General features: G+C 46.1%; 1 protein-coding gene across 3 annotated transcripts in view; it reads left to right on the top strand.

Moving 5' to 3' along the window:
• The first annotated feature begins 2538 nt into the window (after window positions 1–2538).
• The window catches only part of GRIK1 (glutamate ionotropic receptor kainate type subunit 1), a 968246-nt gene continuing 952175 nt past the window's right edge, over window positions 2539–18609 (top strand). For all 3 annotated transcript variants that reach the window (XM_085623097.1, XM_085623095.1, XM_085623096.1), the window contains exon 1: window positions 2539–3125. In XM_085623097.1, coding sequence (XP_085479223.1) covers window positions 2960–3125 — 166 coding nt within the window. In that variant the 5' untranslated portion in view covers window positions 2539–2959. The remainder of the gene's footprint in view (window positions 3126–18609) is intronic.

Raw genomic sequence — 18609 nt, 5'->3', positions numbered from 1 at the left:
CAACAGGCCAAACCAGCAGCACACCGAGCTGACGATCACCCCAGGGCATCGATCTGGGAAAGTGCCACCGTCATTGTGAGCGTGCGTAGGCGAGCAGCACCTTAACAAGCGAGGGAGGCTCCAGCACGCCTCATATTGCTCTGTGCATGCAGACAGTGTTCATGAAACATTACGATTAGGTGTGGATGTGTAGAGTGGGATCCGGAGTTTGCTATATCTTCTGCCACTCACCCACCGAGCATCACTCAATCACCGGCAGCGGCTGTAACATGTTGAGGGCTGGGGGCTGGAGAGAGCTGGTCGCCCCGCAGAAGAACACTTTCCTGGAGAACATCGTGCGGAAATCTAAAATGGTAAGCAAGCAGCTTGACCTTCTGGTGCAGTGGAGATTGACCTTTGCTCTGCAGGGAAGCTCTTACTGACCACTGCTCTGCTGGGTCCCCAGGGAGTGACTTCAGGACTGCAGAGTGATCCCCAAAACCTGCCCCTCGCGCTGCAGGGTGATCCCCCAAATCTGCCCCCAGCACTGAGGGCATTTCCTGGGAATGTCCTTTCTTCAACCTGTGGTGCTAGTCTGGCCCCTAGTTGGTTGGGATCCCAGTGCAATGATCCCTTGGTTGTAGAGCTCCCTGATGTACTGTACAGGGTCCATCTGGAGTGGCACTTAATCACTCACTCTTTCTCTGTAGGGTTATGGACTGGCTTACCTGGGACTGCCTTATGACTTCAGGAGTTCCTGGATGTGGAGAGCCCTAGTCTAGGGGACAGTGAGGGGCCAGAGCCTCCCTGTGCATTGGCCCCTGCACTGAGTCACTTTCGCGTGTTCTCCATGCTCTGCACAGTGCACACCTTCAGCACAAGTGAAGGGGGGGTTCCCCTGGTATACGCATTCTGCTCATAGTTCTAGTATGGTAACTAGTAAGCTAAGGCTGAGTTCACAATGCATAATCAATTGATCTCTAACTTAATACCAAGGGCCTCATTAGGAAGTTGGTCGGAAAACCTCTGACATGGAAAGCCTTCTGGGAAGTGATTTTGGGGGCCCCTAGAAGGGCCCCCTTCTCCTTGTGGCCTTCGGTTAGGGTCTGAGGGGGCACCTATGGTGCCCCCTGAAAATCACACAGTGCAGGGATTTACACAAACTCCCATTTCTCCAGGGAGCTTGTGCTGCGGGCGGAAATGACACCATGTGCGATCGCTTTGTAATGGTGTGTTTGGAACCACCGACCGACTGTTGGTCAGTTCCACACAGAAACGTTTTGTGATATGTTAAATGTACTTGCATAAGCAACTGTCAGTGTAGCGCTATGCATATCTCTAAACTATTTCCAGTTCCAAGACTGTCGTAAAAAGTATTGTTCTGCGACTTTTTACTGCGGAACATGTGTACGCTTTATTTGATATTATTTTAATTATGACAATAAAGATTCATACAATATCTTCAAGTAGATTGACCACACATACAGTGATCAAAAGTGACTTCGGCACAATGAAATCTGAACAAAATTGCAGAGACCACTCCAACATGCAGCATAGTCTTTTTTTATCACTCAAGATTTGAGGGCTGTACTTGCTAAGTGATTCAATTTTGTCATTTGGATGATACAAAACACTACCTGTGAGTTTAATGGGTCTCTAAATGTCTAATAGAGACAATCCTAAATGATCATTGTGCCCTTACATTTGGCAGGCCCTCTCATTTTCAGTTTTTCAGGAAATCCATGGAATTCCACGAAGTGAAATTCTGCGAACTCCGCTCAGGCTTAATGTAATGTAGCCTTCATGCTTCCAGTTTCAAGTTGTCACAGTTTGCACCAAGTCTTAAACTTATTTTAACCAACACGTGTTTACTCGAGTTGGCGTATCACCCACAACTTCATCAGGACTATAAGTAAATATAATCACTTTTTTACACACAGTAAGCTCCACCAACAATTATACAATTCCATAATTACTAATCACCTTGTGATAGAAACATATATAAAGGTAAGAATTGTAATCATATTAAGACACCCTAAGGAGAAATCTCACAAAACATCATAAAAAGTGGGTATACAAATCACAACTATTTATGTTCATACAAGACGATCCATTAGTACTAAGCAATACATGAGTGACATCAGACAGTGAGGAGATCCAAGCTCAAGTTTATGATGTCACTGAGAACCCCGAAGTGAAAAATATCCCGTCTACTTTTTACTCTAATCTGTCAAAAATAAGCCAAAGTACAGAAAAAGCACGTTTCTTTCATTGTGAATCCTAATTGTCTTTGCGAGCAGAATTATGTCGTTTTCCCAGGAATATTGAAACATCTGTTAAATGCCTGCTTATTGTCTGGCCTGTAGTATAAAGAACACCCTTCATGTGTTTGATTCGGCAAATAGCCGACCGTCCGTATCTTTTTTTAACGGTATGCATCCTTACTTAGATGTCACTGATGCAGAATGCACACTTCACTGGGCGTGCCACGTGCCTGGCAGCGCTGCGGCCGCTGCTGTGAGCCGAGATGCTGTTCTCGTCAGGATGCTGGAGAGATTCAATCAGCCCCGTGTGTAGCAGCGTAAAGTAGCAGTAGGGACGCGAATGCCGCTCAGATCGGGGGTTAATCTGCAGGGGATCAGGCGGAAGCTGAAGAAACGCAGCAATGTATCTGAGCCCTCTTTCCAGTATTTCCCCGCTGGGCTAGCGGGAGCCGGGACGGGCTGGTGCTGATTCCATTGGGCAACTTTGAAGCCCGGCGCCTTCGGCGTTCACCTGCAGGCGGGACTGGTCCGAGCACCTTTCACGCGTGACGTCCCGGGAGTCCGTGACTCGTGCAGTGATGGGCTAAAGAAGAGGACGCCCGGAGAAGCGCACACAGTTCAACCTGATGTCAACGGCAAACCTCGGCACAATAAGCACGTAGCACAGAGGATGAAGTGGAAATACAGCCAGGACCCGGAGCACCAGCAGCTTGCCAATGCAGGGACCTGGCCCAGCAGCAGCGTGCATTAATGGGAAGATGGAGAGCGCGTGCCGCCTTAGCCCCGCAGTGTTCAGTATGGGCACCAGTGGCGGACTCTTAGTGTTTCTGTTCTGCTTTGTATCGGGCATCCCCCAGGCAGCCCAGCAAGTGCTCCGAATTGGTAAGTTGGCCATCTCCCTCCCTCTCCCCTGTGCCACATGCATGCAGTGACCCTGCTCTGTCCCGGGAGAGGGCCCCCCTCACCAGGCGCACACTTTGCTGGATTCAACTGTTCAGCAGTTTTAGTTTGTTGTTGATGCAAGTGACATCATTCTTATATGTTGGTGGCACCAATAGTACTTTGTGTTCGATGACCGCACCAGAGGCAGTTTGTGCTTCTTGGTGGTATCAACAAGAGTTCGTGTTTGTTGGTGGCACCAGCAGCACATATGTGTGGCACCAGCAGCACTTTGTAGTTTGTGGTTTGCACTGGCAGCAGTTTTTGTTTCTTTATAGAAAAGTCAGCAGTTTGATTTTGTTTGGTAGTGATAACAGCAATTTGATTATCTTTATGGTGGTCGCAGTAGTTTGTATTTCTTAGTGGCAACGACTCCATTCTGTGTTTGTGGATGGCACAGCAATCGTTCAGTTTTTGCTTGCTGGCTGCACCAGTTCCCGTCTATGATTGCTGATGGCATGATCAACAGTTTGTGTTTGCTGATTACACAAGTACAAGTCTGTGTTTGCTGATGGCATAACCGACGTTCAGTTTGTGTTTGCTGATGGCACAAGCACCAGTCTGTGTTTGCTGATGGCATAACCAACGTTCAGTTTGTGTTTGCTGATGGCACAAGCACCAGTCTGTGTTTGCTGATGGCATAACCAACGTTCAGTTTGTGTTTGCTGATGGCACAAACACCAGTCTGTGCTTGCTGATGGCATAACTAACGTTCAGTTTGTGTTTGCTGATGGCACAAGCACCAGTCTGTGCTTGCTGATGGCATAGCCCTCGGTCCCTTTGTGTTTTCTGGTGGCACAAGCACCAGTCTGTGTTTGTTGATGGCATAGCCATCATTCAGTTTGTGTTTGTTGGTGGCACCAATGCCAGTCTGTGATTGTTGATGGCAATCCATCTACAGTTTGCGTTTGTTGGTGGCACCAATCCAAGTCTGTGATTGTTGATTGTCTACAGTTTGTGATGTTGGTTGCAACAGCACCAGTCTGTGTTTGTCAATCGCATGACCATCAGTCTGTGCTTGTTGGTGGTATGCCCATTGTTTAGCTTGTGTTTGCTGATGGCTGAGGAAGCTGCTGTCTGTGTGTGCCACTGGTGGCTGTGTTTCATCAGTTGGTGAACCTGTGGATGACACTGTGTGCTTCTTTTCTACAGAAGCACAATACATAGGTGCATTCAAGTAAGAGTCTTAAAGGGTTTGATCCCTCCACCGGCACATGACGAACCATCACCCCGGTATGAGGTTGAGGCAAGCTTCTGCAAGCTTGCACACACTGCTCAGTGCAACCCTCCTTCTCACTGTACAAACCAGCTTTAGAGTGCCATCCTGCCGAAAACAGAGGGACCTGGGCTCTGTGCGGAAGGGAGGTTTACGGGAACCGAATTAAATGCATTTAGTTGTATCTGGCACAGTTCGAAATTCACAATGAACTATAGGAAATCCGAGTCTCTGGTGTAGAGCTGCATATCCATATCTACATTTCTGAGATAACTTTATGGAAGATTACTTCATCTTCTTGAAATAGTCAGGAATGCTCTGAACTCCACATGTGTCACCCCAGGACACACCACCTGCCCCACCAACCAGCTGGATCTCCCATACAGCGCTGCTGTGGCTCGCATATTTACTGTGAAGTCTTCAGCATTTTGCCCCACTGGAGCCCCCCTAAGCCTTGGAAGAGGCATGAAAGGAGGATTACACATCTGCATGGCCCGGTCTCTGTAACCACTAGCACACCGCCATGTACCATCACTCACTCTGCTCTGTGAGGGGTTTGGTAAAACACCCCTACCGGTGCTTTTCTTTTGCTCCCCTATAAGACAGTGACAGTTCGGAATGAACTACCAGGAAGAGGTGACGCGCCGCTTTCACCCCCTGCTCAGAGCGCCACACCTGACCTCGAGCAGGGGGCGCGGCCAGCTGACCTAGAGCCAGGGGGCGTGGTCAGCTGACCCAGAGTCAGGGGGCGTGGCCAGCTAGTTTACACAGCTAGAATGAAGGCCCACGCTTCACCACGTGACACTCAGTGACGTTTGATCAGTCTCTTTACCCTCGTGAGTCTCAAAGTCTGATTTGTGAGAAGTGCTTAGAATCGGCTTCAAAGGCGCTTCATGCACAATATTAGCACGCTAAATTTCAGCCGATGTGTTTGAAGGGGCAGAGCTCAGCATGGTCGTCTTGGACAGAGACTGGGCTCTACCTTATGAAAAGGTACTGTGTCTTGAGGTAATTTCTTGAACGGACATTTAAATCCAAAATGCTCATTCTACTGATTTTAGATGCGCAGTTTACACACAAGGGGGCATATTAACAAGAGCTTTATCTCCGCTTTTTAAAGCGGAAATAAAACTATCGCCCTATACACAAGAGGGTGCTAACATGCGATTATGCATGTTAGCCTCCTTTTTCCTTTTTCTCTAATGAGATGCAAAGGGGGCGTCACTGGGCAGTACAGCCTTGCAAATATTGCTGATGTGCACATGGCGATATTTACAAGGCTGCCCCAGCATTTTAGCAGGCGTTAGTTTTGGGAGAAAACAGCGGTTTTCTCCAAAAACTAACGTCTGCTAAAATCCTGATTTAACCATCCCTAAACTAGGGGGTGGATTATGCTGCTACGACCACCGGGTCGTATCAGCAAGTTTATCGCCCTTTTGCAGGGAACATCGCTGGAAAACCAGCGATGTTCCCTGCAAAACGGCGATTTCCCCCGCTATCTCTGGAATTTTTATCGCCCTGGAGCAACGTGTTGTTGATAACGCGCTACTAGGGCGATAAATTCCAGAGATCGACGGTGATGAATAACAAAGCGCTAAGCGCGCTTTGCGTTATTCATCGCCGTTCCTTGCTGATATCCCCAAAAGTACCTAACGCTAGGTGTTAGTCTGTTCCAAAGGATTTGCAATGTTCGGGGGGGGGGGGGTAAGAGAACTGAAGCACACAGTGCAAATGGGCAGATTCACCAAACTGTGTGGAAGTCTGCGACACGTCACCGTATGTCTACAGTTTGAGAATCTTTCCACACATCTGTGGATTCACAAAGAGACTCCGAAGTATGTGGTGAAATCTGCACAAGGCGCACATAGACCCAGACCCTCATACTTACTCCTATGCATCGCATACATACATGAAAACACGTTTATTTCAGCAGGTGCAAACTATTTTTCCAGGTTGAGAAATCTTCGACGCAGCAGGGCGTATAGAAGGTTGATGGGACCCTGCCACCCTATTTTCACCTTTAGTCCAGCAAGTTTCATGAGCGGGATTATGGGTGCAGATAGGGTGAAAAACACTGCTAATGTGTGTGGCTACACACAAAATTACTATTTTGTGTCTGTTTTGTCCGTTTCCAATGGCCACGCCGTCGCCTCATAGCCTGCAGTAGGAACCACTATATTCAAATCTATAATCTGAATTTATTACTATGAAAGTGCATCTTCGATTTGGTGATTTCCCCCAGTTGTGTGTGGAATAAGAAGTCAAAAAAACTCCAAAACTTTCTCTTAGAGCTCTGAATACAAACTAAAACTTTTGCGGTTACTGTTAAAACCGCAAAAACTATTGTGACTCGGCCTGAGTCACATGGGCCTGAGTAAAATGGGGCATTCAGATGTTGGTGCTGTAAGACTCAGGGCCTGGGTCACAGAGGGTCTCCGCACTGGCGGTGGAGACCCCGCAATGAGATTTCTCACCGCGGAGATTCTGCCCGAGGCCCGGAGACTCCTCCATGAGGGCGAGTCCCTTTCGAAATCAGGTCCTCAGATCCACAGTGATTTGTGTCAGATAACACATTTTGGTTAAGTGGGGAAGCTGGGATTTGAACTCATGATACCAGGTCCTAGAGATTAAACTGTATCCAATGGGCCCGACTATTTCCCATGTTAAAACCTACTCATTCATTTGGAAGCTGATTCACTGTAGCACGGGCCGTCTCTAGGCGCTTTGACCTCACAGGGGCATAGGGTATCAAGGGCTGTTGGCTCGATTTCACCTTAACACTCATTACGAGTGCTGTGGTAAATGGCAGTCCCTGCGCAAACATCTGTCTGTGAAGAGGTGGCAGTTATAAGTGCTGTTATGCTTATCGTATCCAATAATTACTGGGTGTGAACGATGGCGCCCCTCATTCAGGTAAAACCTGGCCTAATTTAACGAGTAAAAAATGCCCGGTAAAAATGGGACATTCAGATTTTGGTGCGGTAAGTACCACACACTCCCCATCTTAAAGTCAAAAATTTGTAATTGCCGATAATTCTCGCACCGATAAATTTCGTACACATTGGAGTCTTTCATGGGTGGGATAATTGATGTTTATTCTTACCAAACCCAATTTATCAACCTCGGAAGAATGAAGTGCTGAGTGGACCTGCAGGAAATGGAACCTGTTACAATGGACAGCCAGAGCTCTGTCCAGTGGTTGCCTTGAGCCACTGAGTCACCAGATCCCGTGTCTGCTGCACAGATAACATGCAGGGTGTTGATTTTTGTTGGGGGGGGGGGGGGAGGGGGGGAGGCAGAGGTTATAATTGAGGGGCGCAGTGGAGCGCTTTGCACAGCAGCGCTTATTAAAGGGCAGACAAACATCCAGGGACAGCACATAAACCTGACAGGTCCAGAGCGTTTTAGTGTTTCCGGTTCAGAGGTCTCGATCCAGAGAGCTTTCTCAAGAGGACGCGGGAGAGATTGAGGAGCCGTAAGATCTGTTTAAACAGGGTGTATTTATAACCTAGCAGCCAGGGCCAAGCCACGCAATAAATCTACGGACACGGTGTTCATGTGGAGAATGCCTTACCCCCACGTGCTCAGCAAGAAATTCCCGCAATCAGAAATGAGCCTGAACTGAGTGGGTTTCCAGACGGACGGTCTTCGCGCTCCGTGCAGGCGCGCTGCCCACACGCCGTGCGCCATGGTAACACGGCGGAGTGCAGGAAGCCGCGCTCCCTACAGTGGGTTTCTTGTGCCAGGCGCGCCGTACCGTGAATACAAAGTACAAGGGGGTTTGGGGGCTGTGAGAAACTAAAGAGGGGCTACTCCGGGCCATGCCGCGTGGGCGAGCTACCTGGAGGATGTTTACAGTACAGACAGTGGGGTTAACGCGCATGCTGTGGTTTGTAGTAAAACCACGAACATATCATTTAATGTGCACAGCGTGAACTCGCAGGAGCATAGCTAAATCCGCGCACACTTACGAATGTAGCGCTTATATTTTTGTAGTGCCTACTTCACTGCCTTCCAGAGGTGATTTTTTTTTATAGTATCCGTTAATGTTGCCTGAACTCAACGAACTCACCAAATTAAGTTCTGTGGTTTGACTGTGATTGCACACATATCTCAGCAGCTGGTGGTAAACCCGATGAGCTGTACCACCAGGTTTGTACAGCAGACTAGATATGCAGTGATGTAGAAATTCAGTATGTTCTCAAGGTGTCAACACTGCCTTGATGTTGCGCCTGCCATTGACTAACTCAGACTCTGTCGCAGGTCCCCGAGATGTTTAATTGTTGTCAGATGTCTTAGGAGTGTAGGGCCCGAATCGCTAGGTACTATATGAAGGAAAAAAATTGAAAACAATGCATATTTAATTGCTCCAACTCTTTAAAGAGGTGTCTCATGCTCTCAAAACCCAACGTGAACTTAGTGTTTACTCTGCAGCTCTTCTTGCTGCAACTTGTTCCTCATTGTAGCTCATGCAGAATAGCGCTTATGTCTTCATGTTTTGCTTCAAGGCTCCTTTAACTCAGAGAGCCACGCAAAGCAATACAAATTCAGTAGCCTGACTCATTTTACACATTACTGCTGTAGATAATAGAAGCTCTAAACGTGGGTCACTGTTACATTTAAAAACGTACTACCTGCATTTTTGCAAGATATGTTGCGAAATATATGGCACAATTTGTGCTCGAACAAAACCAAACAGTTGTCCATTTAATAACCCGCTCTATGCGGAAAGGTGGTTTTTACAAGTAATGGGCAGTGTTCATCTGCCAGCAAATCTTATCTCTCTGCCCCCAGTGTTCAATCACCTAACACTGGCTTATGCCCTCCAGGAAGAACTCTAGTGAATGCACCTCTCTCTCGGGTGCAACTGACCAGCTTATAAATGGGACGAGCCAATGATGGAAGGGTCCTCTCAATGCTGAAGCATCCCCTTCGAGACATGGAATTCACCCTTCAGGAGAGGCTGCAGTCTCAGTTCACAAGCATGTTGTACATCTCTGGGCCTGCAGGTGTAGTACTGGACACTACAAGTGGGTCCTATGTCACACAATTCACAGGTGCACACATTTTTATTGTTGTTGTAAATGTTCGATATTCAAAATTTATTTCTAGAGTATATCTCTTCTTCTAACTATGAATATGCAGTGTCTCTGAAGGATAAATAATTCACAGAGGGCTAGAAAATAAGAGAACTTTAGAAAAATATATATTTTCGGGAAATAGCCTTTCTTTGCACCATATTTTCTGTGGAAACTGGGAATGGAGCATTTTCCAATCCCCGCATGCCCACTTACACCTGGGCAATTCAGTTGTGAGTTTGGATGTATAGAAAAATCGCTGAAAATGTGCTAAATGCTAATAAGTTACTACTGTGTGAGTGCTCACATAATTTGTATTTAACAGACTACCCTTAATTCTCCTCTGGAATGCCTCCACTACTCCTCTCGGTGCTACTTACTAATATTCAAGATCTTCCCGCCTAGTGAGATTACGCATGCGTAAGTGACCACTCCGCGTGCATAACTGGCTCCATGGATCATCTCTTGGTTTTGCATGCTAAGGATCAGGTTTGTTCGCACGTGCAAGTCTGACTTTCACTTTGTGAAATCTTTTCAAATCCGGTCCAGCATGATCCTTGTCCAATCAATTTATCTAATTGTGCCTGTTTTCTCTTAATGGAACCAGGACAGTCATTGGAATTAGTCCAAACTCTGCATTTAGTAATGGAAGGAAAAGTTCACAAACCACTGACGTCTGGGCAGCACAGTCTATAGAATAATGAGACCCTCACGACAAATAGGGCGCAATTGTTGATTCAGCCACGACCTCCTGAACGCCCCCAATTTAATATTTAAATGAAAACACTAATTGCACAACTTGAAGTTTTCAGTGCCACCTTTTTTGCCAGTTAAATCGGGTGCAAATTGTGTATGAAAACTGAAAGAATTCCAAATTTGTCATCCTTGAAATGGGGATCCATTGCTGGGTTATCCCCCATTCCAAGGTCCAGTCCGCAGAGTGATGTGCAAATTCCTCACCCACTTAAATCCACCACCACAGAATCAATATTTACAGGGAGCACAATTGATGACCCGGATTGTGTGATAATTGGAGTAAAGCCCGAGTACGAAAGAGCTGGCAGTCCGGGTCCCAAGAGCAGATTTTCAATGCTCACTTCATACAAATCTTAGCTTAATGACACATACGAGTCTTTTTGTTCATAAACAAGATTAAATAAAATACAATTGTGAAGAATATGGGATAATATCTTACTACCCTGCCAAAAAGTCATGGGAGGATCACAGCTTTCGGAGGGATTCAGCATTCTAAACCCCTACAAGAGATTCCTCATAAGCAGAGAACACATTTATCATCCATCATTCATCATCCCCCTGCTACCTTGGACATCGAGGAAGCTACTTATTCAGGGGCTTATTGTATCTAGATTAGATTACAGTAACATTCTTTTCCTTGGTGCCCCTGAAGCTACGTTGAATAAACTTCAACTAGTTCAAAATGCCGCCGCCAGGCTGCTTATGAACACACCAAGGAGGCAGTCAGCCAGACCGGCACTGAAGGCCCTGCACTGGCTTCCGGTGTGGGAAAGGGTCAAATTCAAGGCTCTTTACACTGCACACAAGATTCTTCAGGGGAAGGGGCCTCCTATCCTGCGGAATTTAGTTGTGCCTTATAAAGCCACTAGGGCCCTGCGATCTGACCAAAAACATCTTCTTCATGTTCCCAGGGTCAAAAGGGCGCGGGCGGGTGGGCGAAGATATTCGGTCAACATAGCTATTTTGTGGAATAGACTCCCCCTGAGTTTGCGCTCAGAGATGTGCTTCTTACGTTTCCGCAAATCTCTCAAAACTTATCTCTTCCCTGCCTGATGCTGCTGAACTGTCTACTTCTTACGGTCGTCACCTCTGGTTAAAGCGCTGGGATGCCCGAGGGTAACTATGCGCTATATAAATCTTATACTCATTCATTCATTCATCATTGGGCCAGCTTTATCTCTTGTGACAAAACATTATAATCATTGGGGCAAGTTTGTGTCACTCAAAACTGAGCCTGTTTGTGTCATCAGAAACCACACAATCCCATAGGTGTTGAAGCAGAAACACAAGTGCACTTAATAGCACAATGCAAGGGCCCTGCATCACCTATAACGTGCTTCTGGGACAAGGTCCAGTCTTCTTAAGAGACAAACTCAGAAGGTACGTTCCTTAGGTCCAGCACAGCCAAGAATCTGGTGGTGCCTCCCTACAAGCTCCCCTCGTGGGGAGGGAGGACCTTTTTGGTTTGTACAACTCAAAACTGGAACCTGCTTCCTTTGGAAATAAAATCTGCCTCCTCTCTCTGGAGTTTCCGCAAGCTTTTAAAAACTTGTCTTTTCACTAAATCCTAACTCTGTTCTCTATGTTTTCCTTACTTCTTAGCGCCGAGACACCTCTGGGTATTTTTTCGAGCTTCACAAAATTCAAATCAAATCAAATTAATGACTGTGAACATAATATAGCCTTATAGCCCACCGTAGCGGGCTATACCGGCTGTTAATGGCCCGCTGCAGCGTTAAAGGCCCGAGCCGAAGGCGAGGGACTTTAACAACAGCAGCGGGCCATTAACAGCGGTATAGTCCTGCTACGAAGGGCTATAAGGCTATTAGAACATTCTGCCACTAGAGGGCAGAATGTTCTACCAAAACAAAGCCCTTCAGGGAGCGCGAGGGGATTGAAATCCCCTCAGGCTCCCTGAAGTCTTTGTTCACAGCCAGAGCTGTGAACAAAGACACATTGGAATGTTGGTGCTCCGGGCTTATACCGGCCAGTATTAGCCCGGAGCGCTCCATTGTCTTCAATGGAGCTGCCAACGTTCCAATGTTCTAATAAACGTTATGGTAACGTTTGAGATAGCCAAGACACTGAATACTGGAGTTCCGCGCAGTTTAAGAATGACCAACAAATTAGCAAAGAATCTCTATTCAAATTCATTGAATGCACATTTAGCTTATACAGTTTTATTAATGAGGGTCCAGATGTACTAACAGATTGATTGCAAATACTGGTTGCAAAGTGCACACTTACTTTTTGCGATCTATCTGTTATTAACAGGTTGTGTCACAAAATGGTCCCACACGGGGTTGCAGAACAACCTGCCTCATGACTATGAATCAGGTGGGTCTCTGTTTGTGACCCCTTGTAACTGGCTGCAAATGCGGGGATTGTGGCTTGCAAGGATCAGCAGATCACCATACCAATGTTTACATTCTCCAAAGGAAACTTAAAAAATAAAAAAATAAAAATCATTGTTTCCGAAAGGAACAAGCGATGCTTAAAAAAAGTAAATGTTTTAGTTTAGGACGACCTCAGTGTAAGCAAGTAAAGGTCCCCTGGACTACTACCTACTCCCCCAAGCTGAGCTGGTTTTAGCACTGGTGACGCTAGCTGAGGCAATATTTTTCCCTACCCCCAATGCCCTCCTTCTCCATAAATTCCCTCACTACCACCCTCCAACAGTGCCCCTCATCTCTCCAGCAAGCCTCTTACATACATTTAATTTTTTTGCAGATCAACTTATACTTCACTCACACTCAGTTCTGTTATCGACATGGCACACATTTGCTGCAGCAGCCACATCAACCCTCTGCGCTAGCCACTCGACCAAATCCCGATCCCCCTCCAGCAGGAACATTAATCACCAGAGTTATCTCAACATTTTTATAGTTGCCTGAAAACTGCTGGATACATAAGGGAAGTTGTCCAACTGGGACAGCTCCAAGATTGATGACTCTCACTGATAATAGCCAATAGGAGGATACGTTCCTTTCACATACTCTCCTAATTATTCGGAATTGGTCATAAACCGTTTTTGCATTTCATAAAAGCTTTTAAAGGGAGTTAGTGCATTGTAAAAAAGCACACTATGGTTGCAAATCTTGTGATTTTTCGGAAATACAGGGTTTGCAAGCCCAAAATGTTTACTTGCACCTGGAATCTTACAGGAATGTACAATTCAGCTGCTCAACATACCCAGCTCCAGTTTACAGTCGGTATTTAAAATCCAGCTGGTAAACACTTCCAGCTCTAGTTACAACACCATGTTTCTATTCTTTCCCCATAATCTCTTGCAGACAATATCTCATTAGTATATAATAAAGTGCACACTAAATGTCTATAATGAGGTTTTGATTCCACTTACATAGTTGACAAATCACCTACTTTTCTTTGTGCACAATCCTGCTCTAGTTTCTACAGCAGTGAATGTTATATCAGATTTTGATTCAAGGTCAGAAAGTTAACAGAAAGTTAACACATATTCCCTGGACCTGGGGGTGCCGCAGGGTTCCTCGCTGAGTCCCACGTTATTCAATCTCTACGTGAGGCCGCTGGCTGATGTCGCCAAGCAGTGGGGCATGTATATGGTCTCATATGCGGACGACACTCAGCTGGCGGTTACCATCAGCGGGGATGCTGACTTGGATGCCCCTAGGTTCCAGAATGGTCTGAGAGCGGTGGCAAGCTGGTTGAATGCCAACTCTCTCCAGCTCAACGCTAAGAAGACTGAGGTTATGGTGGTGGGGAGGGGTAAGGAACTCTGGGGGGATAGATGGTGGCCTCCGGAACTTGGGCCGTCTCCAACTCCGGTTACGGAGTTGAGAAATTTGGGAGTGTGGATGGACTCCTCTTTGAGCTTTGTTGGGCACACCAAGAAAACTGCAGCTTGCTGTTTTGGGGTCCTTCGGGGCTTAAGACCTATCCTGAAGTTTTTTGACCCCCCTACCAGGCAGCTGGTGGTTCAGGCAACAGTCATATCTCGTCTGGACTATGCCAGCGCGCTCCTGATAGGGACAAACCAGGCAGAAATCACCCGCCTTCAGCGTGTTCAAAATGCTGCAGCTAGAGCCGTAGTTGGTTTGCCTAGGTCTTGCTCTGTTTCAAATACTCTTCGATCGTTACACTGGCTGCCGGTTAAGTCTAGAATTCATTTTAAAGTCGTATGCCTGGCTTTCAAGATTATGAGGGGATTAGCTCCTCAGATCCTTTCGAGTCTTTTGACCTGCTACATTCCGACCCATTCTTTAAGATCAATGGGCCAAGCGCTTGCTGTAGTTCCGAGGTTTAAGCTCAGTCGAGCTGGCGGTCGAGCTTTTCGGGTAAAAGCAGCAGTGCTCTGGAACTCGCTTCCGTTTGAGATTCGCGCGATGGAAGACCTTCTTCTGTTTCGGAAAGCAATAAAAACCCTTTTGTTTTAAACTTTGTTCCCTCTTTTTTGCGGCCCCTTCTTTTACTTCCAATTTCAGTGTTAGTTGTGTTTTACCGGTCATGCGCCAGGACGCCCCTTAGCTGGGGCAGCTGTGCGCAATATAAAAGCTCCTAACATAACATAACATATGTTGACATCAAAGTTGAGCAAAACATTTCAGTAGTGTGAATTTTCAGGACAATTTCAATTTTAACCTGTTTAGACATATGAACTGTAGTAAGCATGAACACAGTATATGGCAGATCCCCTTTGCAATAATAACTCGTGTCTTGATAATGGGGAAGGCATGTATAGCTGATGATTAGGAGAGTTTGGGGGGTTTCCTCAGCTAGGTATATAAGTCTAAATTCTGCATGCTGTCTGTCTCCTTGCCTGTGTATTTGGAGGAGGAGGCATTGAAAATAGTCCAGTAGAGTGAGAAAGCTTCCTGTTTACTTGTTTCTTCTATTATATATTTCTAAAGTCATGTGCTACCTATGTTCTTGTAGCAGTTGAGCGTGTAATGCTAAGCCTTATGTGGAATCACAACAGACGGTTCTGGTGCAGACAGTGACAACATATGATGTTTTCAGCTCTCTAAATTCCCAGCAGTGCAATCCAGGTCCGAGTTTTCCAGGATCGCAACATTTTATCCGACAGATGAAATCTTCTCAATACAAAGTGCAGATATTGGTCACTCTGGGGCACATTTATCAAATTTTCATGCAGTGCAATGCAGCAGGCCACCTTGCTGTGTTGCGTGAATGGGAAAAAGCAGGAATGCCACTTATTTAATATCAAATGGCACATTCCTGTCCTTTCCCTGCGCTGGCGCACTTTCGGCTACCTAGAGCCAACATAGACAAGGGTGTGAGCGTTGTAAGCAGGATTGTTTTTGTGCAGGACAGGGCACCTCTGATGCATCTTCCTCTTTCAATGTGTACTGCTGCAGCGCACATAGAAAGAGGATAAAACGCCACATGTGAGGTGTAGCCTTTTGACACATTCCGAGATCTACCAGTGTTGGTAAATGTGGGAATGCACCAAAATCCTTGGGTGGATTGCGTGGGAACACACACGCTCTACCAATTGAATGCCATGGCAGAGTAACTCAACACAGCGATTTGCACTGCGTTACTCTAGATTTATCAAGTCACGCAGGACCACGCTTGCGCAGCTTGACAAATCTTACTTTAGTGTTGTGTCGCCCTTGTGCGACACTTGCGTGGTGCAAGGGCAACGCAACGCATTTGTATATATGCTCCATAGTTTATTTTGTGTATAGGTGGTGTGGGTCCCGGTACAATATAAATTGTGACTATTGTCTTGGATTTTACTATAGTCTACTGACAGTCAATGTAGTCTATTGATGATTGTGAGATGCACGTGCATCTAGGCCCTCCCAAGACCACTCTTGCGGCAGCCTATTGGGGCTTTGCTTCTTTCACTAGCCACTTTTTGCAAGGCTATGCATAGGAAGGTGTAATTATGGGGAAGACACTGACATCAATAGAGGCACTCTATAACTGATTCAGCAACAAAACACTTTCTTTCCCATTTAAATTCACCTCAATTAAATTAACAATTTTTTACTGAATGTAAGCTAAAAAAAGCATTTTGCGTGCGTCGTACAGCCCGCAATAGTCTCCGTATGCTGTCGCCACATTTCCAGGATTCTTTTTAAAGAGTTGTGAAGTTATGTGTGAGGATACAGAACCAGTTTTATTTTTGGTATCTCTATGCCTTTGATTTGCAGTAGACGTGAATACTGCCACTTAAAAATGATTCATAGATTGTTGTGTGCATTTTACTCTCTTCTGAGGCTTGCAACACGGTTATTCTGTGATTTGCCCCCTTTTATTGCATTTTCTGATATCAGAAGTAGGGGTCTGTAATGCAGAGGGCTCAGCTCAGGTATCAAGCAGTGCGCCAAGGCCACTGATTAAGGTATTTTCTGTGTTCACTTGTGATGTTCTTTATATGATTGCTCAAGTCCTTTTAAAACATCCATTGTGTGCTACAATTTATGAGTAACTCTTTTTTTCCCTATTGGTAATTTTCTGTATGTAATCCCTTTTTAGCTTGTTAACTCTTTGTTTTATATAGATGCATTTTTAAATAAATTAAGTGAAATAGTTAATATATTGTTTAATCTGCCTAATGGTGCAGTACAGAAGATCACAGGGCTAACTGGGGAAATGAAAGCAAAACTGTGCCCACAAATTTCAATATAGAAATAAATAAATAGATGTGCTTACGCTATCTCAAACTGAGTTATACAATTTTAGAAAATGAATTAAAATGTACTCATAAGAGCAGCACCTAACAAAATGTTACAGAAAATCCATAAATTCTCACCTGGGAGGACCATCACTGGGTCCTCACAGAGACTGTTTCTGAACATTTGCATTTGCCGCCCACCCTATAAGGCTTGCTTTCGTTGTTACCATCAGAGAAAGGCTGGTATAATGGCAAGTGCAAGACAGTGGTTTATCAATTTTTGATTGGTGCCCCGGTCACACCTGGGAGGCGACGGCTGTCTGGGTAGTTGGGGCCATGAACCCCAAGGCCCCTGAGACCTCACACAGCCACATTTAAGTGAGCAGGCATTTCTTTTTCTGCCCTGCATGGCAGGAGAATGTTCTTCTTGTGTTCCTTCCCCACTTAATATGAGCATGGAGCTGAATCGCTAATGGGACCCCCAACCAAAGGCATGAGCATGGGGGGTGGGCAACATTCCTTGCCTAGCTTTGCAGATTGAGGTCCAGGAGATGAAGTCCTAGAACCTGTTACAGATGAGCCAACTCTTGGGAAGATGGGTCCCCCTGGAGACAGTAATGCTTTGGGAGAAGGGTACCCCATGCCCACCTCCCCCCAAGGGAAAAACAAATGTCAGTGTTGCGAAGAGCCCCTTGGTCTTGACCCAGGGAATTTCCCTGGTGGTCAGATAGAGCACTTTGAGGTTGGTTTCTCATTTTCCTTTTTTGTAAGAAGAGAAATCTTTAAAGCAGCACATCTCTGGCCCCATTTGGACCAGTTGTACTCATCTTTGGCTTGCTCTGCACTTGGTAACCAGTCCTAGCTACCAGTAGCCTTTTCTTCAAGCCACCTGGCCATAGAAGGGGCATTGTCATGAAGAGCCAGATATCCTGACTCCCTGTGATAGACCTGTCCTCTGTCTGGCTCCTGATGTCATTCTTCTGCTGATAGGAGCATCTTGTGCAGCCCCTGTACAACCAGCCAGCCCACCAGCCTCCCTGCCACACTCCCCAGGCACCAAAGTCTTCTGGCTTCTTGATGGGCACCTGGGTGGCAGAGGAGTTGAGGGACAGTCCACTGAACTCCAAGTGTCACCACTCAACGCCCCCCCCCCCCCATTAGGTCCTTTCCCCCAACTATTCCTCAAGGGGCATAAAGGGCTCAGCCCCCCATGCCCCGGAGAGACCCATCCTAGTCCTAGGAGTGAGTCAGAGCCAATTCTCAAAATCCATCCTTGCAGGAAATCAGGTCTCTTCTCTTCCAGCTGGCAATCCTTTCGCTATCCCCACTCCCAGGTCCAGGGTCTTCTCAATTTTCTCTCTGTTGTGCAGGGGTGTTTAAGTGAGGGTTGGAGGTTGTGGGTGCAAGTCACTCCTGGCCAATCCTAGGGTGTCAGATCACCCCCCACCCCTGTACCATCCCTCCTGCAAAGCATTATAGGACAATTTTGGGCTCCCTCATTGGTTCCATTGCCCTAGCCCAGGTGTAGGGTGAAAAGCTAATTATCAAATTAAGATTTTCTCCCCACCCTTTACTTTCCCAGGAACTGTGTCTAACACAGTTGATTTTCCTTTTGTATTGGGATGTGCTTGATCCCTTTGCAGAGAGCAGAGTAATTAGTTGAGGGGATAAAGGTCTAAAATCTGATTATGAGCTGAGCCAGAGAAATAAGTCAAATCTTGAAGACCCATTATATGTGTATGTGGGCTATGG

This window comes from Triturus cristatus, chromosome 8 (genome assembly GCF_964204655.1).
Source record: "Triturus cristatus chromosome 8, aTriCri1.1, whole genome shotgun sequence".
Classification (NCBI taxonomy): domain Eukaryota; kingdom Metazoa; phylum Chordata; class Amphibia; order Caudata; family Salamandridae; genus Triturus; species Triturus cristatus.
Note: the sequence above shows the minus strand (reverse complement) of the source record. Positions and strands in the feature narration are given on the sequence as shown.